Source organism: Oncorhynchus gorbuscha, linkage group LG15 (genome assembly GCF_021184085.1).
Source record: "Oncorhynchus gorbuscha isolate QuinsamMale2020 ecotype Even-year linkage group LG15, OgorEven_v1.0, whole genome shotgun sequence".
Lineage (NCBI taxonomy): Eukaryota > Metazoa > Chordata > Actinopteri > Salmoniformes > Salmonidae > Oncorhynchus > Oncorhynchus gorbuscha.
In genome coordinates, this window is record NC_060187.1 from 61,093,215 (window position 1) to 61,119,117 (window position 25,903).

Below are 25,903 nucleotides of genomic sequence, written 5' to 3' on the forward strand. Positions count from 1 at the left end.
TGATCTCCTCTGTTGCTTCTGCTCATTGCGAGCGAGGCCAAACATGTATGGATGATTTTTAATTTGTCGCCCAATTGGAGCGCTTTAGAGATCTTTTTACCCACGCGGTTCATTTGTTTTCATCGGTCTGTCTGTTTTTTTTTCTTCTGAATACACACACACACACACTGCTCACTGGCTAATGAGGGAGGAGGGGGGGAGAGGGAGGGTACCGCTAAATCACTTGGAGGAAAGTACAGAGTGTGAAAACCAGAGAGGGGTGGCGAGAGGAAGGGATTTACTGCTGGAACACTCATTGAGGAGTAGACGGAGTGAGTGTGTTGCATGTTATAGAGGTTGAGGTGTGAGCTCTGACAGGAGAAGGGTTAGCAGGCTCAGAAGCAGACTGAGTGGTGACTGACTGATTCACTCTGTCATTTTCCGCTTATTCAGAGCGTCTTACGGTATAGTGAGTGCAAACATTTTCATACTGTCTGCTGTATGTTGCAATTCTCTGTTTGGAGGGAATGGGACTGACTACCACTACAGCCGAGTGAGGGTAAGTTGCAGTTTAACCTACTTTTTTACTCATCATTTTGTTGCTATTTGGGTTACCTGTCTCTGTATTTTTACGTTATAAGGTGTATGTCTCTGTGTCTGTGTGTACTTGTTCATTCATTCATGCACATATGGTGGATTTACACTGTGAGCTGCAGCAGGAGATGGGTGGTTCAGGAACTAGCCCTTTAGAATGTCAGGGAACAGGTCTGCGTCCCAGCAGGAGCATAGAAAACCCTTTGAGAGTGGTCGACTCCCCTAGGAAACGAATGGGATTAAATAATATACCACTGTTTGGTATAATGACTGAATACATTGTTAAGACCTAGTAATGAGTCCCGGGGAAGTATGTATTAAAGGTCTGAGTCGGAGTGCTTATTTAGGATAAGTTTAGCCTTTCAGAACACAGGATCTCATGGATAGGGCCGACCTCGTCCTAGATTAGCACTCCTACTCTCAGATGCTTGATGCACCAGAATTTCTGCTTCGAAATATGGGACAAGTCAAGGACATCGCTAGTCCTTCAATAAATGACCGTCTTTGCCCCCCCCCCCCAGACACAAACACACACCACACGTTGGGAGCAGCACAGGGTCCACCTCAGTGTAGCGCCCCTGGAGCCATGTACGGGTTAAGTGCCTTGCTCAAGGGCACAATGATGGCAGGTGGTACCTGGGATCTGAAAGGAGCAGCTTTCCGTCTGCCGGATCAGGTTGGCAGATAAGGGTGATACTGATTGTAATATTCAGAAACAGTTTTTACATTTGTATCCTGCAGAACTAGTTTTTGTTTTGGGTATCATGAAGCATTGATACACTTTTAATCCCCACCCCTACCCCACATGGGGTCTCTTGCCAGGCCGTCATTGTAAATACAAAAACAATTATTAATTGACATGCCTGGTTAAATCATGGTCTTAATAAGAAGTGAGAGGAATAGTAGTATAATAATAATACTAATAGTAATAGTAGTGTGCTCGCCTGCATTAAAATCAAATATCGATCCATGTTAGATGTAACGCCAGACTAATTTCCAATTGACTACCATAGCCCCACATTTAAAATTATGTGACGGTGAGTTAAGACAATCAGAAATACTGTTTTTTTCAATTGATGGCCATTACCCCAAATCAAAAAGTAAACATTGATTGTTAATTACATTAATTACATTTCACATGGTTGGGGTCGTGAGAATTTTCAGATATCAAATTGGGGTCGTGGGTCAAAATAGTTTGACATAGTGTTCAGTGTACAGTAGGATAGGATAAAATCCCTCTCACCCCCCTTTAAGATTTAGATGCACTATTGTAAAGTGACTGTTCCACTGGATGTCATAAGGTGAATGCACCAATTTGTAAGTCGCTCTGGATAAGAGCGTCTGCTAAATGACTTAAATGTAAATGTAATGTAGTAGCTCATGGAGCGTTGAGTCTGAGAGAAGTGAGGGATTTAAAATATACCAGTCAGTATTTATTAATGAATTTCCCATTAATGCGGCAGCCAGCCCAGCCACTACACTGAGTCCATCCTCTCTCAACACTGATGATTCATTCACACTGCTCAATTTCCTCCCTTTCACTCCATTGATTGTCGCTGCCCAGTGAATATCTCGCCTAGAACAAGATTGGGTACACGTTTTTTAAAGTATTTTGTGTTGTGACCAACAAGGCCAAAGATGTGCTAGACCTGGCTAGAGTCCATGTGACAGACAAGGAGGGAGAGAAGACTGAGAGAGAGAGCATGGAAGGACAGAGAGGTGATCTAGTCCATGGGTTGTTGTCACCACATATATAACAGCCACAAGTTAAGGGCATATACTAAAAAAAAACGAGGTGGCTGTTAAATATCTCTTTCCAAACACAACCATTTTTAGGGGGAAAAGGATTGTCAGAAAAAGAGAGCGAAAGAGGGGGTTTGAAGACACTGTTTTTATTTAATGAAAAGTCTAGACTGTACTTCACTAGATATTTTGAGTCTTCATCTGCATAACTTTAATTAAGTATGGCTTGAAGAAGCGCTGACACAGACAGTATAAAACAACAAGGTTAACTCGATTCCCCTCTTAGACACATCTCATCTATCTACAAGATATTTTTTAAATCCATAAAGCAAGTCTTAGAACACGCTTTGTATCCACTATCCATGATTTCCCATAAGCACTGCCGGGTAGAGCTTTTTCACATCAAGCCCAATTGCTGAACAGTACTGACCTTGTTAAGCATATTGATTTCCTGTCAGTCAAAGGACTAAAGAAAAATATATATTTCGTAAATAAGGGATAAAAATTATATTCCCATACGAAAAAAGATTGCAGCTTTGAAACAGCAGTTAAATGTGGTATTTTAAATGCAATAATTGCAGAATAACTGCAGTTGAACTTCAGTTACACTGCAAAATTACTTAATTAAAAATGGGTTGTAAGGGTTGAAAGCAGATGCTTCCAAGGGGTGTGGTTTCTGAATTGAAGATGATCGTGGACTACATGAAAAGGAGGGCCGAACACGCCCTCATTCACATTGATGGGGCTGTAGTGGAGCGGGTAGAGAGCTTCAAGTTCCTTGGTGTCCACATCCCCAACAAACTATCATGGTCCAAACACACCAATAAACTCGTGAAGAGGGCACGACACCGCCTTTTCCCCCTCAGGAGACTGAAAAGATTTGGCATGGGTCCCGAGATCCTCAAAGTTCAACAGCTGTACTTGTCGAGAGCATTTTGACCGGTTGCATCACCGCCTGGTATGGCAACTGCTCGGCATCTGACCGCAATGCGCTACCGAGGGTAGTGGGTACGGCCCAGTACATCACTGGGACCATGCTTCCTGCCATCCAGGTCGTCTACTAGGCGGTGTCAGAGGAAGGCCCCAAAAAATTGTCAAAGACTCCAGTCACCAAAGTCAGACTGTTCTCTCTGCTACCGCACGGCAAGCAGTACCGGAGCGCCAAGTCTAGGTCCAAGAGGCTCCTTAACAGCTTCTACCCCCAAGCCATAAGACTGCTGAACAATTAATCAAATGGCCCCTTTGACTATGGACACCCCCTCCCCCCTTTGTTTTTGCCCTGCTGCTACTCACTGTTTATTATCTATCCATAGTCACTTTACCCCTACCTACATGTACAAATGACCTCGTCTAACCTGTACCCCAGTGCATTGACTCGGTACCGGAACCCCCTGTATGTAGCCTCATTATTGTTATTTTTTTACTTTACATTTTACTTTACTTTACATTTTTTTTTTTTTTTTTTTTCTTAACCAACAATGCCGTTTTAATAAAATAGAGTTAAGGGCTTGTAAGTAAGCATTTCACGGTAAGGTCCTGTTGTATTTGGCACATGTGACATAACATTTTATTTGAATTCGTTTAGCAATTAACATCCCATCATGCTTAGGGTCATGTATAAAAATGCTGGGCAGGCCATTATTTTGGCTACCATGGCTATGCCCCCATAGGGTACAATCTTTCCAGCACTCTCCCCTAACCACCGAGCCTCAGGGTAAAAGTGGAAAATGTAATGCTCTGAGACTATATATTCTGTGGAAACATCATCAAATACCTGAACACTTCTTCTCCCTTGCATAAATAAAGCTGTATGTCTGGAGCTCACTGGTGCAGGAATCTCCAAGGGCCCAGAGTAGTTGATAAAATGTTTCATCTTCGCTAGCAAGAGCTGAAGACAGGTGGGCTAGAATAAAGGCGGACTGGTGGAGTAGAGGGAGGTACATGCAATTGAAAGATCCTGAACCAACTGCCATGTGGTGTCGCCAATGTGATTTATAATGGATATTTATTTTCATCCGCATATTTTCTGTTAAACGAAAATGTGCATATGAAAATCAGAGGTCCTAACTGGCATGCAGATTGGTAGAAATGGTCATGTAAATTGTCACTCCACATGAAAAAAAAGCTGCTGACCACTTATAAGCTTTAATTTATACATTTTTCTGTAAAATAGGCCGACTATACCAGGAACGGATTGGCCATCTGGCAAATGCCAGATGAGCTGGAGCATTTTGTTTGGTTGGGTGTGCTGGTAGAAATATTGTTTGAATATACAAATAAAACAATGAGAACGGTGACATGGCCAGTGGCACATGTGCCTTTTTTTGTTGCCGTACCAGGCGGTGATACAGCCCGACAGGATGCTCTCAATTGTGCGTCTGTAAAAGTTTGTGAGGGTCTTAAGGGCCAAGCCGAATTTCTTCAACCTCCTGAGATTGAAGAGACGCTGTTGCGGCTTCTTCACCACACTGTCTGCATGGATGGACCATTTCAGATTGTCGTGATGGAACTTGAAGCTTCTCGCAGAGGAACTTGAAGCTTCTCACCTTCTCCATTACGGTCCCGCAGATGTGGATAGGGGCGTGTTCTCTCTGCTGTTTCCACGATCAGCTCCGTTTTGTTGAGGGAGAGGTTATTTTCCTGGCATAACTCCGCCAGGGCCCTCACCACCTCCCTGTAGTCTGTCTCGGCATTATTGGTATTCAGGCCTACAACTGTTGTTTGCAAACATGATGATTGAGTTCGAGGCATGCGTGGTCACGCAGTCATGGGTGAACAGAGAGTACAGGAGGGGGCTGAGCACGCACCTTTATGGGGCCCTAGTGTTGAGGATCAGCAAAGTGGAGGTGTTGTGTCCTACCTTCACCCCCTGGGGGCGGGCCGTCAGGATGTCCAGGACCCAGTTGCAGTGGGTGGGATTCAGACCCAGGACCCTGAGCTTAATGACGAGCTTGGCGGGTACTATGGTGTTTGCTGAGCTATAGTCACTAACGAGGGCAAGGAGGTACAGTTGGGCGGGCACTGTCCTCTAAGGCCTGCACACAACGCCAGTCCTGACCAACACATTTTTTTAGAGGTCAACGGATGTAAATAGTGTGATTTAGTCCAATAGGAACTCCGGTCATAGATTGTGGCCCTCTGAGACACTCCTATTACTACTCTGTGTCATTGGATGGAGTATGGATCCAATAGACTCTGCCTGGACAGCTAATTCTAAGATTGTGCTATAGTGCATTCGGAAAGTATTCAGACCCCTTGACTTTTTCCACATTTTGTTTTAATTTAGGCTTATTCTAAAATGTATTAAATAAATACAAATCCTGACCAATCTACATACACAACCCATAATGACAAAGTGATTCATTTGCACAAATCAAAAACAGAAATACCTTATTTACATAAGTATTCATACCCTTTGCTATGAAACCCAGAATTAAGCTCAGGTGCATCTTGTTTCCATTGATCATCCTTGAGATGTTTCTACAACTTCATTGGAGTCCACCTGTGGTAAATCCATTTGGAAAGGCACACACCTATCTATATATAAGGTCCCACAGTTGACAGTGCATGTCAGAGCAAAAACCAAGTCATGAGGTCAAAGGAATTGTCCATAGAGCTCTGAGACAGGATTGTGTCAAGGTACAGATCTGGGGAAGGGTACAAAAACATTTCTGCAGCATTGAAGGACTCCAAGAACACAGTGGCCTCCATCATTCTTAAATGGAAGAAGTTTGGAACCACCAAAACTCTTCCTAGAAGTGGACGCCTGGCCAACTGAGCAATTGGGGGCGAAGGGCCATGGTCAGGGAGGTGACCATGAACCCGATGGTCACTCTGACAGAGCTCCAGAGTTCCTCTCCAGAGAACCTTCAAGAAGGACAACCATCTCTGCAGCACTCCACCAATCTGGCCTTTATGGTAGAGTGGCCAGACGGAAGCCACTCCTCCAGTAAAAGGCACATGAAAGCCCACTTAGAGTTTACCAAAAGACACCTAAAGTCTCTCAGACCATAAGAAACAAGGTGCTTCAACAAAGTACGGAGTAAAGAGTCTGAATATTTACAGTACCAATCAAAAGTTTGGACACACCTACTCATTCAATGTTTTTTCTTTATTTTCACTATTTTCTACATTGTAGAATAATAGTGAAGACATCAAAACTATGAAATAACACATATGGAATCATGTAGTAACCAAGGAAGTGTTAAACAAATCTAAATATATTTTAGATTCTTCAAAGTAGCCACCCTTTACCTCTTTTTGTCATAATGTCTGTGCTCGCGTGGGTGTGGTCACTGACTGGATAAAACTTCATATATATGACCATTCATTTAGAAGGCTAACATCTTACATCTTAAATCTTCTCACAAATAGTTTCATATTTACTCATATAAGTAGCACAACATCTAGATGTGAATCTGATCACTGGGAGGTATACACATTCAAAGATACAGTTATGTTGTTCTTCTGTCCTTACGCTACATCACAAATTAGTAATGAATTCGACGTGATTGTTCTTTAACCTCTCTAGGAACCAACATCCAGTGAAGGTGCAGGGCGCCAAATTCAAACAGAAATCTCATAATTAAAGTTCCTCAAACATACATGTATTACACACCATTTTAAAGATGAACTTGTTAATCCCACCACAGTGTCCGATTTCAAAAAAGCTTTACGACAAAAGCATACCATGCGATTATGTTAGGTCTGCACCTAGTCACAAAAAAACAGCAATTTTTCCAGCCAAAGAGAGGAGTCACAAAAAGCAGAAATAGAGATAAAATTAATCACAAACCTTTGATCTTCGTCAGATGGCACTCAAAGGACTTCATGTTACACAATACATGTATGTTTTGTTCGATAAAGTTCATATTTATATCCAAAAATCTCTGTTTACATTGGCGCGTTATGTTTTGTCTCCAAAACATCCGTTGGAAGTGCAGAGAGCTACATCAATTTACAGAAATACTCATCATAAATGTTGATGAAAATTCAACTGTTATGCATAGAATTAAAGATATACTTCTCCTTAATGCAACCGCGGTGTCAGATTTCAAAAAAGCTTTACGGAAAAAGCACACCATGAAATAATCTGAGTAAAGCGCTCTGAGACCAAAACAAGCAATACAGATACCCGCCATGTTATGGAGTCAACAAAAGTCAGAAATAGCATTATAAATATTCACTTACATTTGATGATCTTCATCAGAATGCACTCCCAGGAATCCCAGTTCCACAATAATTGTTAGTTTTGTTCGATAAAGTCCATTTATGTCCAACTACCTCCTTTTTGTTCCCGCATTTAGTACAGTAATCCAAATGTGCAGGCACTAGGTCCAGACAAAGACAAAAAAAGTTATATTACAGTTCGTAGAAACATGTCAAACGATGTATATAATCAATCTTTAGGATGTTTTTATCATAAAGCTTCATTAATGTTTCAACCAGAGAATTCCTTTGTCTTTAGAAATGAAAGAGAATGGAGCTAACTCTCACGGGCACGCGCCTGACTGAGCACATGGCCTTCTGGCAGACCTATGACTCAATCAGCTCTCATTCTCTCCCACTTCACAGTAGAAGCCTGAAACAAGGTTCTAAAGATTGTTGACATCTAGTGGAAGCCTTAGGATGTGCAATATGACCCCACAGACACTGTATATTGAATAGGCTAAGACTTAACCTACAAACCTCAGATTTCCCACTTCCCGGTTTGATTTTTTCTCAGGTTTTTGCCTGCCATATGAGTTCTGTTATGCCCACCGACATCATTCAAACAGTTTTAGAAACTTCAGTGTTTTCTATCACAATATACTAATTATATGCATATCCTAGCATCTGGGCCTGAGTAACAGGCAGTTTACTCTGGGCATGCTTTACATCCGGACGTGAAAATACTGCCCCCTACCCCAAATAAGTTAAGTACCAAAGGGCCCTTCAAACTCTTTGGATTACAGAAATATTGTTTCATTATTCAACCTTTTGATGTTACTGTAATGCAACATCTCTCTCGTGAGTAACAAAGGGATTTAACTTCTATTTCTGAAAGAGTGGGGGGAGAGAGTTTTCTTGCAGGTATTTCCGACAGTCATAAAACTGTGGGGGGAGAGGGGGGGGGGGGGGTCTGGTGCATTTGATCCTCACCCAAAAGGGCAAGTCATGACCTCATGCCGGTTGTGTGCCTTGAATTCTAAATAAATCAGTGACAGTGTCACCAGCAAAGCACCATCACACCACCTCCTCCATGCTTCATGGTGGGAACCACACATGCGGAGATCCCCTACTCTGCGTCTCACAAAGACATGCCGGTTGGAACCAAAAATCTCAAATTTGGACTCATCAGGCCAAAGGACAGATTTCCACTGGTCTAATGCCCATTGCTCGTATTTCTTGGCCCAAGCAAGTTTCTTCTTCTTACTGGTGTCCTTTAGTAGTGGTTTCTTTGCAGCAATTCGACCATGAAGGCCTGATTCACACAGTCTCCTCTGAACAGTTGATTTTGGAATGTCTGTTACTTGTTTAGGCTTTATTTGGGCTGCAATGTCTGATGCTGGTAACGCTAATGAACTTATCCTCTGCATCAGAAGTAACTCTGGGTCTTCCTTTCTTGTGGCAGTCCTCATGAGAGCCAGTTTCATCATAGCACTTGATGGATTTTGTGAATGCACAAAGTTCTTGAAATGTTCTGTATTGACTAACCTTCCTGTCTTAAAGTAATGATGGACTGTCATTTCTCTGCTTATTTGAGCTGTTCCTTCCATATTATGGTTTTGGTCTTTTACCAAATAGGGCTGTCTGCTGTATACCACCCCAACCTTGTCACAACACAACTGCTTGTCTCAAACACATTAAGAAGGAAAGAAATTCCACAAATTAACTTATTAACAAGGCACAGCTGTTAATTGAAATGCATTCCAGCTGACTATCTCATGAATATGGTTGAGAGAATGCCAGGAGTGTGCAATGCTGTCATCAAGGCAAAGGGTGGCTAATTTGAAGAATCTCAAATATAAAATATATTTTCATTTGTTTAACTTTTTGGATTACTACATGATTCCATATGTGTTATTTCATAGTTTTGATGTCTTCACTATTATTCTACAATGTAGAAAATAGTCAAAAGAAAGAAAAACAACCCTGGAATAAGTAGGTGTGTCTAAACCTTTGACTGGTACTGTATGTACATTTGATATTTCCTTTTTATCATATTCATAAATTTGCTAAAATTTCAAATAACCTTTTTTTTGCTTTGTCATTATGGGGCATTGTGTGTTGGGGGAAAAAACGATGTAATATATTTTAGAATAAGGCTGTAATGTAACAAAATGTGGGGAAAAAGTCAATAAGTCTTAATACTTACAGAATGCACTGTACATGTGCTTATTCAGCGTAGTATAGAGTTATGACCTGATATAGTTTTGTAAGATGGTATGCGTCTGATGTAGGTTATGTTTTTCTGATGAAATAATGTTTTCATTCTCCTGTCTCCTACAGAAGACGAGTCTGTGGGATCCATTTTAGAATAAGGCTGTAATGTAACAAAATGTGGAAAAATTCAAGAGGTTTGAATACTTTCAGATTGCACTATATGTAGGATGGTGTAGGTGTGTAGGGTAATTTAGAGGGTCAGGGAGGGAGCTTTAGATCTCTCCCTTTCAATTATGTATCTCAAAGCCAATCTGAAACATTGGATGGTGGAGGTGCTGTGGTTAGTTAGAGAAATGGGCTTAAGGTGGAATAAAACTGCCAGTCGAATGCAGAATCCCACTGTAATTCACGTAAAGTAGAAACATATGGTAGATGCTTTTATCGAAAGCAACTGATGCCTAGTAACAACAGACATTTGATATGTGTGGCCCATGTGGGAATCAAATCCACAACTGATATTGAAAGTGCAATGCTCCAATCTATTGAGCTATCAGCACCACACCAACTAATCACTTCCCTTACAGGATGTAAAACTCCAATCTGCATTGAGCTGAGATGGTTGACAATTGTACATAAATCTACTGTATGTGATGTGTAAATACAAGGTACAGAGTTGTAATTGTGAGTTATAACTCTTGATGTTATTAGTCTCTCTTGTTACTTTTCCAGACTCTTCCAGACACACTGTCCAGAGGAGCATGATGACTACTTTCCCCAATGAGACAGAGGAGACAGGCTTCTCCTCCCTCTCTCCTTCATACCCCCCCTCCCCCTCCCTCACACCGTCCATCTCCCTCACCTCCAACCCTTCCTCTTCCTTCGCCTTCTCCCTCTCCACCTCCTCCTCTCTGTCCAACTGTTCCAGCTCTCCATCGCCCTCCTCCCCTCCCTATAACTTCTACGCTGTGCTGCTGGTGCTGCTTATCTTCTGCGTGGTGTTTGGAAACATGCTAGTTTGTGTGGCGGTGTCGCGAGAGCGCGCCCTCCAGACCACCACCAACTACCTCATCGTCTCCCTGGCTGTGTCTGACCTGCTGCTGGCCACCCTGGTCATGCCCTGGGGCGTCTACCTGGAGGTGGGTGGGTAGGTGTGTGTGGAGGTGGGTGTGTGTGGGTTCGTACATGTTTTTATCCATCTGGTAGCCAGTGTTTTTCTCTCTCTCACATTTGTCTCTTGTCCATGTCTTTACCTCCTAGTCTCTCTACACTAGTTCATTCGTAGGTGTTTCAAAAGCCCTCTCGGTTAACCTTTCTGGAAACGGGGGCAGTATTGAGTAGTTTGGATGAATAAGGTGCCTTATGTAAACTGCCTGTTACTCAGGCCCAGAAGACAGGATATGCATATGCATGGTAGTATTGGATAGAACACACTCTAAAGCTTCCAAAACTGTTAAAATAAGTGAGTATCTGTGAGTATAACAGAACTGATATAGCAGGTGAAAACCTGAGGAAAATCCATCCAGGAAATGCTATTATTTTGAAATGGCTGTTTTTCCATTGAAGGCCTATCCACCATACAAAGACTTACGACCCAGTTCACGAGCCCTATGGCTTCCTCTGCATGTGGCCAGTCTTTAGACATTGTTTCAGGCTTTTTGTTTTTGAGGGAGAAACACAATGAAAACAATGAGGGAGGAACACTACTTTCAATGAGTGGACAGTGGAAATTGCCAGAGATGTTTGCTGCGTGTGACCGGGAGCGCACATTCTTGTTTTTTCTTTTCTATTGATGAAGATATTGTCCAGTTGAAATATTATCGATTATTTATGACAAAAACAACCTGAGGATTGATTATAAACATTGTTTGACATGTTTATACATATTTTTATGGTATTTTTAGAATTCTTCATCTGCCTGCTGTGAACGTGCTTTGCGCCAATAGTTTACTGAACAAAACGCACCAACAAAACTGAGGTTTTTGGACATAAAGAGGGACTTTATCGAACAAAACAAACATTTATTGTGTAACATGGAATCTTGTGAGTGCAACCATATGAAGATCATCAAAGGTAAGTGATTAATTTGATCGCTATTTCTGACTTTTGTTACTCCTCTACTTGGCTGGTTACTGTTTGTAATGTTTTGTGTTCTGGGGGCTGTCCTCAGATAATCGCATGGTATGATTTCGCCGTAAAGTATTTTTGAAATCTGACACTGTGGTTGGATTAACAAGAAATGTATCTTTAAGCCGATGTATAACACTTGTATGTTTTAAGAATTGTTCCGCTAGCGGAAAACACCTATCCCTAATAGGTTTTAATGTCAAGGTAGCATGATCAATAACAGAAGCTACAGTTGGTTCCCATCAACAGTATCTTGTTGACCTGAATCTCTGAATCTGTCTTTGTTCTCCTTTCCTCCAGTCTATTATTCATAAGCATAACTGCGTCTCAAATGGCACCTATTCCCTATCTAGTGCACTAATACTGTATATGTCCCTTCCTAGGTGGTAGGGGAGTGGCGCTTCAGTCTCATCCACTGTGACATTCTCCTGACCCTGGACGTCATGATGTGTACTGCCAGCATCCTCAACCTCTGTGCCATCAGCATCGACAGGTACTCACACTTTCTCTATCTATCTACAGTATCTCTATATCTCTCTATATACAGTATACTCTCTATGTCTGTCTGTCTTGCTTTTTCTCACTCTCCCCTCATCACTCTCCTCTCACACTCTCTCCAAAATTTGGATTGATTTCATAGTGCCCTTGCATCAAAAAACATATTTTAAGGTGATGGTAATGTCTCCTGATGGGAAATTTATTTTTTAATGCTTGTTATTGTTGCTTTCCCATAAAGGAAAAAGAAATCAGGACACCATTTCCATCTTTTCGGGTAGCCTCCTCACTTCTCAAGTATCATTATCTTCTTAACATGAGCTTATTTTGTCCAACCAAACCCATACCCTTTTAAAACCGTTGAAAGAAATTGACAATTTCAGCAGCCTCAATACTTGTAGCCTTGTTTGTCCTTTTGTAGACTGAATCCCTCTAAATGTGAAGCCATATCTCAGGGATTAGTGTGGGTACTGTTCTTTGTTTGTGTCTGTCCCTGACCACCAACTCTGTCGAGGGATGACGGTCTCCTCTCCTCACACCAGGCTTTCTATGGAGGACTCTTAGATTGGTTTGTCACGCTGCTGCACTGTGAAACTGACTTGGACAGCTTTTGTTTGTGTTTGCCTGGTGAATGAGAGGAACTGACAATGCAACTTAACTTAGTGTGGGCGGTGGTGGACAAGGTGTTCATGTGAATGTGTGGTTGGTTGTGCGTGTGTGTAGGTGTTAGCTCTAAATACAGCACGTGTGTGCAGGTACACGGCGGTGGCGATGCCCATGCTGTATAACACCAGATACAGCTCCAGGAGGAGGGTGGCTCTGATGATTGCTGTCGTGTGGTTCCTCTCCTTCGCAATCTCCTGCCCTCTGCTGTTTGGACTCAACAACACAGGTCTCTGTCTGTTTCTGTCTTTCTCTCCTTTTCTCTGTCTCACTCGCTGTCTCTTTATCCCCCTCCCCCCCCTTTCTCAGTGACCACATTTACATGCACACCAATATCCTATTATTATTCAGGATACTCAAGTATTCTGTTTTTGAGTTGAAACGTATAAACGTCATATTCCGTTTACAACAACCCAAAAAAGCTTGTATCCAGGTAATGAGAAACCCGGATAAGATGCCTGGGATATGCTGATATGCCCCCGAAGAGCTAAATAAAGTAATGCTCACCAGAACAATGTCTTACATCGATAGAATGAATGCATTAGTAATCTAATTAACAGTAAAGTTGTCTGTTTCGTTTAGGTGCCCGGGGAGAAAATGCAATAACTCCAAAACAGTGGAAAGATTGGTCCTGTGCAAAATGTCCAATTGCCATCAGTTTGACCGGTTTTAAGGAAATTAAAAGCTGAGAAAAAGACATTTCTGATAAGACTTCAGTTTGTCTTGGGTGCATATTTTATGTGGTTGAAATATTGCGTAAGTGTCAAAGATGACACATTACACGCGTATGTGTGATGGTTAAAGAAATAACATAACATAACATATGCCATTTAGCAGACGCTTTTATCCAAAACTTTCTCCACTCCTGTTCCTGAGTCAAAATTTTACATTTGTATAATTTCAATGCAAGAAATGCATAATTATGCAGGTGTTAATATGATATTACGCTACATGTGAGTGGTCATAGGCCTACATTCAATGTAATTGTATTTGTCACATGCGTGAAATGCTTACTTATACAAGCCCTTAACCAACAATGCAGTTTTAAGAAAATAGATTTCAGAAAATATTTACTAAATAAACTAAAGTAAAAAAAGTAACACAATACAATAACAATAATAAGGCAATATACCGAGTCAATGTGTGGGGATACAGGTTAGTTAAGGTAATTAAGGTCATTTGTAAATGTGCTGTAGATAGGGGTAAAGTGACTATGCATAGATAATAAACAGTGAGTAACAGCAATGTAAAAGCAAAGAGGGGGATGTCAATGCAAATAGTCTGGGTGGCCATTTGACTCATTGTTCAGCAGTCTTATGGCTTCGGGGAAGAAGCTGTTAATTAGCCTTTTGGACCTAGACTTGGTGCTCTGGTGTTGCTTGTCGTGCGATAGCAGAAAGAACAGTCTATGACTTGGGTGACTGGAGTCTGACAATTTTTTGGGTGGCCTTCCTCTGACACCGCCTAGTATAGAGGTCCTGTATGGCAAGAAGCTTGGCCCCAGTGATGTACTGGGCTGTACGCCCTACCTTCGGTAGCACCTTACGTTTGGATGCCGAGCAGTTGCCATACCAGGCGTTGGATGCAACCGGTCAGGACACTCTCTGTAGGATGCTCTCTGGTGCAGCTGTAGAACTTTGAGGATCTGGGGACTCAAGCCAAATCTTTTCAGTCTCCTGAGTTGGAAAAGGAGTTGTCGTGCCCTCTTCATGGCTGTCTTGGTGTGTTTAGTCCATGATAGTTTGTTGGTGCTGTAGACTCCCCATTGATGTGAATGGGGGCGTGTTCGGCCCTCCTTTTCCTGTAGTCCATGATCAGCTCCTTTTGTCCCTATGGGCTGCCTCAATGTTAATGACTTAACGATGGTGTTGGAATTGTGCTTGGCCACACAGTCATGGGTGAACAGGGAGTACAGGAGGGAACTAAGCACCAACCACTGAGGGGCCCCGGTGTTGAGGATCAGCATGGCAGATGTGTTGTTGCTTACCCTTACCACCTAGCTGCGGCCCATCAGGAAGTCCAGGATCCAGTTGCAGAGGAAGGTTTTTAGTCCCAGGGTACTTAGCTTAGCGATGATCTTTGTGGGCACTATGGTGTTGAACACTGAGCTGTAGTCAATGAACAGCATTCTCACATAGGTGTTCATTTTGTCCAGATGGGAAAGGCCAGTGTGAAGTGCAATTGAGATTGTGTCATCTGTGGATCTGTTGGGGTGGTATGCAAATTGTTGATGGATCTAGGGTTTCCGGGATGATGGTGTTGATGTGAGCCATGACCAGCCTTTCAAAGCATTTTATGGCTACCGACGTGAATGCTATGGGGCAGTAGTCATTTTAGGGAGGTTACCTTTGTGTTTTTGGGCACAGGGACTATGGTGGTCTGCTTTAAACATGTAGGTTTTACAGACTCGGTCAGGGAGAGTTTGAAAATGCCAGTGAAGACACTTGCCAGTTGGTCAGCACATGCTCTGAGTACACGTCCTGGTAATCCGTCTGGCCCCGCACCCTTGTGAATGCTGTGGCCTGTTTAAAGATCTTACATCAGCTATGTGGGGGTGCTCTCATGCATGCTACAGTGTTGCTTGCCTCGACGCAAGCATAAAAGGCATTTAGCCTGTCTGGTAGGCTCGCGTCACTGGGCAACTCTCGGCTGGGTTTCCCTTTGTAGTCCGCAATAGTTGGCAAGCTCTGCCACATCCGACAAGTCCTGTATTGATGCTTTGCCTGTTTGATGGGTCTTCTGAGGGCATAGCGGGATTTCTTATAAGCGTCCGGATTAGTGTCCCACGCTTTGAAAGCGGCAACTCTCGCCTTTAGCTTGGTGCGGATGTTGCCTGTAGTCTATGGCTTCTGGCTGGATAATGTACGTACGTACGTACATACGTGGGGATGACTCGTCAATGCAGTTATTGATGAAGCCGGTGACTGAGGTAGTATACTCCTTCTTTGCCATTGGATGAATCCCGGAACATATTCCAGTCTGTGCTTGCAAAACAGTCTTGTTGCATCCGCGTCATCTGATCACTTCTGTATTAAGCGAGTCACTTGTACTTCCTGCTTTAGTTTTTGCTTGTAAACAGGAATCAGGAGGATATAATTATGGTCAGACTTGCCCAATGGAGGGTGAGAGAGAGCTTTGTACGCATCTCTATGTGTGGAGTAAATGTGGTCTAGAGTTTTTTTCCCTCTGATTGCACATTTGACATGCTGGTAGAAAGTAGGTGGAATGGATTTAACCCTTGTGTAATCTTAACATTCTGTATACTCACCTTGTCCCAAGGGTAAAAAATGACTCGCCTTCACTTTACCCCTAAAATAAAGCAGCTTAATTGGATTTTAAACCCCAAATCTATTTTGCATGAAGAAACAACCTGTCATTCATCAAACTTTGAATATCTGGGTTTTCCCTCTTCACAATGCAGAAAGACTGCATTTAATCAGTGGACACCACTCGTTTTTATTACAACACACCTGTCATAATTGTTTTCTTTACTAATTTTATTATTTTTATTGCTAAAGGTACTGCATATGTGTAAACATTCTTTTTTTAAATAGCAAGAGAGCACTTGTATAGCCTACGGAAGTAGCAGAAATGTGCAGAAAGTAGTTTTGAATGCCTTTTATTGAAGGGAAGCAATAGCAATCTTGAACTTTTTTGCCAACAGAGTGATACATTCTTATATACTGTACAATGAGGAATCCAACTACAAAATACTAGTCTTCCATTTTTTTACCATTGCCCCCACCCACAAGGTGTAAAACAACAATAATAAATAAGAATAAAATAAGATAATAGATACAAAACAAAAACGTGAAGAAGATTAATCAATCCACTCTAATTAGCACATGTAGGACAGTATGCAAGTGTATGTGCGCATGGACTTTGCAGATGTATTTCTCACATGTACAGCACATTAGTATTTGTTTTTACAGTCCTTCTTTGGGGGGTAGACGTGGCATCTCCTCCTCTTGCCTGCCCCAGCTGCAGCCTCAGGTGGATCAGGACAAGATTCAGCCCCTTGAATAGCTTTCACAAGCGCTGCAGTGGCTGCTGTGCGGGGAAGGTGCTCCCTTCTTTGAATGTGTGAGTTTACAAGTGCCTTTCCCAGCTGCTCCAGGAACACCCTCCTCTTGTTCCGCTTATCAGGCATCCAGGTAGGGTTGATCTTGTTACATATCACAAAGGCATTGTATGAGGACACATCAATTATGTTATGGATGATGGATTCTAATGAAGTGAAGGATAAAGCCGATATTGTAGGTTTTTAACAAGTACGTCATATCTGCTGGTTCAGTTTTTGATAATGGTGGGGCCCAGGCCTCTGACATAAGCTCTGTTACAGTCAACTATGATATAGGCCCTCATGTGAACCATTTTAACTTTGAGCCTGTTTCTTATACTGAGGTCTATAAAGGCAATAGACACTAAAAAGTCTGCAGGTCCAGACAACCTGCACCCCTACCTCTTAAAGACAGCAGCTACTATTATTACTGAACCTGTGGCTCACAGAGTCAATTCCATGCCCAACATTTGGAAATCAGCCTATGTCCTCCCACTGCTAAAGGGTGGAGATCCCTCAGATCCTAATAACTATGGTCCTATCTCTAAACTCCTGGCCAAAGTCTATGAATCCCTAGTGAACTCACTGTTCAAAAGCATGTTAATTGAAAAGAACGTACTGAGCGGGGTTCAGTCTGGCTTTAGATCGGGGCATAGCACCACAACTGCAGCTACGGCAGTGGCGAATAACATCATTAATGCACTTGATAAAAAGCAACATTGTGCTGCTCTGTTTGGATTTATCAAAAGCATTTGATTCAGTTGACCATGAATTGTTACTAGCTAGACTCTATCTAGACTCTGTCTTTCTGACAGAACACAATGTGTATGTACTGGCAATCACAAGTTTAGCTTTCTTGTGATTAATAGAGGTGTGGCACAGGGTTCCATTTTAGCTCCTGTGTTCTCAATTTTGATAAAATATTTGGTAATGAGATGCAACCAGCATAGTTACATCTATATGCAGATGATACCGTTATATATTCATGTGCTCCTTCTCTGGTTCAGGCTGTTGAAGAGCTCCAAACTATTTTTCAGTCACTGCAGGCCTCTATGGTCTCAAACTGGTCTTGAATGTACAAAAAACAAAATTCAAGACCTATACCAGAGCTAGAAGTCTTCCAGAGAACATTAGCATTGTCACATCTGGTGGCTTATCCGTTGAAAAAGTGTCATCCTACAAATACCTAGGTGTTTGGTTGGATGACTAGTTGTCCTTTAAAGTTCATGTGGATAATTTTGTGACAAAGCATAAATTGAAATTGGGTTTTTATTTTTGTAATAAGGCTTGCTTCTCACTTATGGCTATAAAGAAGCTTGTTCAGGCCACTTTTGTCTCTGTAATTGATTATGGTGACTTGTTGTATATGCATGCAACCACCTCCGTCTTACAGAGACTGGATTCTGTTGTCATGCATCCTTGCGCTTTATTACAAATGCCAAGTCACTCACCCACCATTGCACCAAATGGTAGGTTGGACCTCACAAATGTAACTTTCTGTGCATATAAAGTATGTGTTCATCTACTAAACCCTTTTGGGTAAACACCCTCTACCTTTGTAGTCTGGTCTCCTTCACCACCAGCAGTTACCATACCCGGTCTGCTAGGTGGTTGCTACTTTAAAGTCCCCAGGACATTCACAGTATTAGGCAAGACTGCATTCTCTGCTTGTGCACCAGACGCATGGAATAATCTACAATCCATGCTTCATCTAGATATGTTAGTGTAACTGAATTAGTTAAAAATATTGATGGGAGACTGTTACAGAGGAGTGTAAATGCTTTTTAATTTTTTTTTTTACTGGATCATGTTGTATGTTTTAATTGTGTAATGTATTGATTGGGGCGGCAGGTAACCTAGTGGTTAGAGCGTTGAATTAGTAACCGAAAGTTTGCAAGATTGAATCCCTGAGCTGACAAGGGGGAAAATCTGTCGTTCTGCCCCTGAACAAGGCAGTTAACCGACTTTTCCAAGGCAATCTTTGAAAATAAGAATTTGTTCTTAACTGACTTTCAGAGTTAAATAAAGGTTAAATAAAATACAAAAAATTGTTGCTGCCTTCTTGGCCAGGTCTAACCTTGAAAAGGAGACACTGCGTCTCAATGGGCTTTTCCTGGTTAAATAAAGGTTAAATTTAAAAAAAATGGAAGATGACCAGGGGCCAGCGGGCAGTCATCCTCCTGCAGCTTTAAATTCCGATCACCTTGTACTCTACTTCAGGCGAGCAATACCTCAAGACTTCCTTAATATTAGACATTGTGCACCAGCTGCTATTGAAAAATACACACACCACCACCCCTCGTCTTAGCGGAGGTAACTGTTCTGTCTTGCCGATGCACGGAAAACCCAGCCAACTGTATATTATCCGTGTCATCGTTCAGCCACGACTCGGTGAAACATAAGATATTATAGTTTTAATGTGCCGTTGGTAGAATGGTCTCGAACGAAGCTCATCCAGTTTATTCTCTAGTGATTGCTCATTGGCCAATAGAACGGATGTAAAGGTGGGGTTACTCACTCGCCGATGAATTCTCACAAGGCACCCGGATCTGTGCCTCCTGTATATCTGTCTTCATGCGAATTACAGGGATTTGGGCCTGGTCTGGGAGCAACAGTATACCCTTTGTGTCACCCATTAAATAAAACGTCTTTGTCCAGTTCGAGGTGAGTAATCCCTGTTCTGATATCCAGAACCTCTTTTCTGTCATAAGAAACGGTAGCAAAAACATTGAGGTGAGTAATCGCTGTTCTGATATCCAGAACCTCTTTTCTGTCATAAGAAACGGTAGCTGAAACATTATTTACAAAATATGTTGCAAAGAACAACACGATTGGTTAGGAGCCCGTAAAACGGCAGTCATCCCCTCCGGCGCCATTGTTCATCAGTGTCCATATTTCAGCTAACTATTCCATTTAACCCATATAATTAAATGATGAACATTCTGTTTATTCATGGATACAGGGATACTCATGGGCGGGATATCAAAGGTGCATGTAAACAGCTTATCCGGAATAAGACCTTAAGCGGGATATGAGCTAATATCCAGAAAACTTTGAACGTGGTCAATGACTCTAGGCCGAGGCTACAGAAACGTTATTTTTGCCCCTATCCCGCCCCTCCTCAGAGTGACTGAGCACTGAGCAGCAGCTTAAAGGAGGTCGACGAGTGGATCCCTCATGCACAGAAATCTCTGTGTTTTTTGTTGCGGCAAAAAATCCAGATCCACATCCACTCCAATGAATCTATTCAATGGAATCACAAGTGCACTAGTCTCCTTTACTCATTCGGTCTAGGAGAGACATGAACATGGCACGGGAAGACGCACGTGAAGAAACCCACACTCCTTTTGTTATTAGCTGTGTAAAATAAACATTGCAGTCTTCCAGTCCATCTGTTGTGAGCCTGGAAGATTGCAGCCCTACTGGATATCTGGGTATCGCCAGTTGGTGAGAGACAAAAAATGAATAATTAGTTAGATAGGGTTACATCTGTTTAGTCATGATGAGCAATTATTTATTGAACTGCATTGTTGGTTAAAGGGCTTGCAACTAAGCATTTCACGGTAAAGTCTACACATGCTCTATTCGGCGCATGTGACAAATGTGATTTGATTTGCAGTAACTGCAATCACTAAGAGCACCATGCATGCATGCACACACACACACACACACACACACACACACACACACACACACACACACACACACACACACACACACACACACACACACACACACACACACACACACACACACACACACACACACACACACACACACACACACACACACACACACTACTGCTTACTAACAGCTTTCAGCTCTGTACGCTTTAATCAGTCAACACGTTTCAATGAAAGAGGGACTCATTGATTGGCCTGTCGGTCCACATCCACAATACAGAATGTTTACCAGTGATGTCATTTTAAGTCGGATTACGTGCCCATCATCACGTTTCGCTCAAGATGGCATTTTGTTTTGAAAAATGTTTGTGTCATCTCGCCGGAGCGGTAGCTCGTGCGAAAACAAGCAAACTGAGGTTTGGAACATAAGCTCCTACCTTGAGGATGGGGCTGAAGAGAGTACTGCTTTCGTATGCAAAGGCTGCACAGCTTGATGCAACTGGATGGCAACAACCACTCTAGCTGGAGTGGCCAACACTAAAAGCCATTATGCTTTTAGTGTTATGCTTGATCTGAAAAATGTGGTCGGAGGCTTCGTAGGGAGGGTGTGACGCAATTGTGGAGCATCTGGAGGCACGCAGAGGCCAAATCAAGCTCTGTTCCGCATGTCTGTGTGCCTCTCAATTTTTTTTAACAATTCAAAGGGCTCCATATAGCTCCACATTGACGTGATTGGTTGACTGTCCCTGTGGGCGGGAGTTCTTGTATAAACACAAACTCACTTTCTTAACAGCGTCCTTCACAACAGCTCTGTGCTGCTCGGCAAAGCGCAAGAAGTATAAATGCCCTGACATCTGTAGAGGCCACATCGCAGTAAATGCTCCACGTCCACTGCAGATGTCGGAGTGACCATGCAGCGCCTTTAATCCGCATGTTAACATTCAGGCACCTTTTTGAGAGCGCCTCTAGCCTTTTGAACACGTTTCTGGGAAAACAAGAGATGATGTGGCGTTCAGGGTCATCATGTGTCCTATAGAAGGGCTATGGTTATACTGTATATGGGGAAGCTTGAGTTTATTGGATTGGACCTACCACCTAAATGCACTATCTTACAGGGTGCAGCATATAGTCATTTGCTAGCAGCTGTATAATGTTGAAAGGGTTCAACTAGACTGTAGTGTGTTGTGCTATAGGCCGTGGCCTGGCCTTATAAGAAGCAGATTTTAAATGCCTTTCAAATGTTGCATCCAGCTTGAATATGGAGAGGAAAAGCAAATGTCGAATGCTTATGTACCTGCCTTCTCTGGAGCTAAACCAGGCATTTACTTGGTTGCCACACCATTACAGAGTGGACTTAGCCAAAGATGTCAATGCGGTTAAATATGTCGATCTGACCTGAACTGTAGAGGAAAACTTCTCTCTTGCCTTAACAGACACCTCCCACCTGTCCCCACTCCCAAACAACATATGTGTTTCTATCCACCTCTTCTCATCCCCTTCACTCCATCAGCCAGTCGGGAGGAGACCAAGTGTGCCTTCGCTGATCCGTCCTTCGTGGTCTACTCATCCGTGGCCTCCTTCTACGTTCCGTTCATTGTGACCCTGCTGGTGTACGCCCAAATCTGTGTGGTGCTGCGGAGGCGGGGCCGACGCACTGTGCCCCGTAGACACGGCCTGCACCCACAGGGAGGAGGCAAGACGGGGGAGGGCCACAGGCACAGGAAGGTTCATGACTAGTCAATCAATATATCAATCAACTAATCAGCCAGTCATCAATCAATTAACCCCATAAAACTGCCAGCCAATAAAGCTTGATTTTAGAAGACAGTAGATCCAAAAGAAAGCATCTTTGACTTTCTATATCCCTCATTCTTTTCTCTCCCTTCATCCTCTCAGAATAAGTGTACCCACCCTGAGGATGTGAAGCTGTGCACTCTGATCATGAGGCCCCCCACCAGCGCCCCCCAACGCAAGAAAGTGGTACGTCGCTGAAACACTGTGAGCCACTGCACAGGGGAACTACTGTGACCATAAAGTTGGATTCTGAAATCTCCTATAACATGAGCCATAGATTTGAACTACAGTACATATCTCTACATCTCTCGTTGTTTCTCTGTCTCCATTTCTCTCCCTTACCATCTTTTCTTCTTGTCCCCCCCCCCCCCCCCATTAGACGTTAGTGAAGGAGGCGGTGGTGCACCCCCTGGATGAGGAACCTGTGGGGCGTGGTTTCCTGTCCCAGTTAGACCAGAGCCTCCCCCCACCTCACCCCCCTCCCGCCTCTGGACGAGCCACCAAGGTCTCTCTTTCTATCTCGGTGGCGCCCGCGCCCTTCCTGGCCCTGTCCCCTTCGGTGGCACCACGCTCCGCCCTCATACCCCGCCGTGCCACCTTCGAGGACGGCGTGAGTGGCCGCGAGCGATGGAGGGAGCGAAATGCAGACAGGGAGAAGGGAGCGATGGCGAAGGAGAGGGTTAAAGGGACTCTGTCGCAGCAGAAGGAGAGGAAGGCAACCCAGATGCTAGCTATCGTGCTGGGTGAGAGAAACAGGAGGAGACAATGAGGGTGGTTGAATAGAGTGTGTTTCAGCCAGTCCCAATTCACTCCTTCCCCCTTCCCCTAGGCCCTTCAATGTTTGATGATCTGAAGGGAAGGGGCAGAGAGTGAATTGAGACTGAATAAGTCGTCATTAAGTCGTCACCCTTTAATTCTCCTCACTCCTCTGTAAGGTGTTTTCATCATCTGCTGGCTACCCTTCTTCCTGACCCACGTGCTGAAGGCCCACTGTGCCAGCTGCTGTATCTCCCCCTCCCTGTACAGTGCTGTCACCTGGCTGGGCTACCTCAACAGTGCCGTCAACCCCGTCATCTACACCACCTTCAACATCGAGTTCCGTAAGGCCTTCATCAAGATCCTAAACTGCTGAGTACAGGGAAGAAGAAGAGGAGGGGGGAGAGTGGGAGGAAGGACAAGTGTGAAAAGTGTTTGAGTAGTGGAGAGAGGCAAAAAAAGTAATAGACTAGAAATGAAACTAAAGAAGTGAAAGAGAGGGGTGAAAACAAAGACAAGGAGGGAATGGAAGGAGAGATGCGACAGAGAAGATAAAAAAAAAAAATCATTTAAGAGGTCAAACAGAAGAGCAAGTGAATCAAATTTACAGAAATACCAAATCAAAAACAGCCGTGGGAATTTTAAAGAGATGTACACTTCTGTAAATATAAAACATAACCGGGTGGAGAGAGATATTCTGAAGGCTCTATGGGAAGAGATGGGATTCTCATGGGGTAGGGCACAAACAGTGGCAAAAGACAGACTGCAGTGGCAGAAGACTGTCCCACTACGTACGAGGATGACTAAGTAAATGTGTTGCTCTCTGATTCCGCTCTCACATATAATGTCAAAGCGTCTGCAGACGTTGTCCTCTGATACAGTTATTTACAGTTTGTAAATGACGTTAATTCAATTACAGGGGTAATCGTTTAAGGAGATACACAATCGATCTGCACCATCAAGCACAATTTTTCTCCAATAGCCGTCTTGTTGTGTCGTCCCAGTGTAAACACGCCTATAAGAGATGTATTATATTAAGAACATGATGATGTTGGTGAAGATATGATGCCATGGTGATATGATGAGTGACTAATCAAGGTTTGTTCATGAGGTATGTGTATATATTGTTGTTTAGAGTTTGTTAATGTGAGCTCTGCTGTAAATATCTGTATTACTGTTATTGTACAGATACATGTAATAAATTATATTCTACTCATGTTGTTGCTAGTCTATTTGAAGTTTGCTGTGGGTTAGGGTCAAGTCGAATTGAAGTCAGTCAAAGATATTTTACAATTGAATAATAACTTAGAGAAAAGTTGTATTTTCAATGAAGACTTATTCAGCTGTGGAGAAGCTATTTCAAAAGTCTAGCCGTTTTTGTATTTTAAATTCAAATCACTTCCTGAATTGACTAAATTCAATTCAAATTGACCCCAACCCTGTTGTACTGGTCAAACAATAAACATAATTTGACTAATTGGTTTTCAAAACTGCATTTGCTCTCTACGTTGATCTTTGGCTCTTCTCTCACCACTTTAACCTAATCCCTCTGGTGGTGAAGCAGTGTGGATGCTCCCTATGCTTGTCTGCCAACACAGAACGGTCTGCTACAGTAACGTGAGGGGTCAAACAAATGCTGCTGATGTGAAACAGAACTCACACACACACGCACACAGAGATAGTCGGTCAATGTAAGTCATGGTTAGGTCACTGACTGCGTTTGTGCGTGCCCCCCCATTGATAACTCCTATACCATCAATAAACATACACAAACTGCCCCATACAAATCATGTGTTTTTGTCATACTGTATGCAAACTAACCTAGGAAATCATATAAAAATGAGAAGCCCTTCAAATACGAATGGATTTATTGTATATTTAAAACATAAGTATGTTTGTTTTCATTCAGTATACTGTGTATGTGTCTCTGCACCTCAACTGAGTATCTACGAGTGTGAATGACTCAGCGGTACAGTATACATTACCCTCTGTTAAACTCTGACCCTGGCTCACAATTATTCACGTGCATATCTCATGATCCCCGATGACAAGAGTGCATAGATCTGTTACAGCCCTACCTTGTTCAGGACTGCTCACACCTATCTACAGAGGAGAGAAAGATGGTGTAACTCGTGAGGGGAGGGATGATGGGGGTGAGATAATGAATCGATGAGGAAAGGAACAAGGTTGGGTACGGAAGGAGGAGTGCTGGTAGAAGAAGAGACAAAAGAGGAGCGGTCTGGCGAAAGTAAACTGAAAAAGACCAAGCCTGGGATAGACAATGCATTTGACAGAATTGTTGCCACTATTTGAAGGATGTTTTTATTGTGACTTTGGAATTCCAACTTTGAGTGAAGGAGCAATAGATTAAGTTGAATAATCCCCGAAGAAGTAGAGACACAGCTCTCTATGGCTTGTATCTACACTCTTTTTTTGTAAACAAAATGTCCTTGCCTAATCTACAATGGGTGGTATTTGATTGATTTCCCAGCAAGCTTCTAATTCTTTATAGCTCTATTATAGCAATTATGCTCTTTATTATAATTTTCTATTTAACTCTCATTCATGCACACAATTCTGTCGATTCAGAACCGACAGCACAAAACTTCTGGAGGACAATGTGTATACAGATATGTTAATGAATCCTGTGTGTGCTTGTAAGAACAGAGATTGTGTCAAGATATAAACATTCACACTTAAAACACAT

At 42.7% G+C, this 25,903-nt stretch overlaps 1 protein-coding gene across 1 annotated transcript; it reads left to right on the forward strand.

The window, feature by feature from the left end:
- Positions 1 to 314: 314 nt before the first annotated feature.
- Positions 315 to 24,412, forward strand: LOC123996957 (D(2) dopamine receptor A-like). Its single transcript, XM_046300844.1, has 8 exons — positions 315 to 538; positions 10,411 to 10,817; positions 12,189 to 12,298; positions 13,056 to 13,192; positions 22,157 to 22,371; positions 22,543 to 22,626; positions 22,820 to 23,183; positions 23,376 to 24,412. The coding sequence occupies exons 2-8, from the start codon at positions 10,440 to 10,442 to the stop codon at positions 23,570 to 23,572; spliced, it is 1,485 nt and encodes a 494-aa protein (XP_046156800.1). The 5' UTR covers positions 315 to 538; positions 10,411 to 10,439; the 3' UTR covers positions 23,573 to 24,412.
- Positions 24,413 to 25,903: the final 1,491 nt, after the last annotated feature.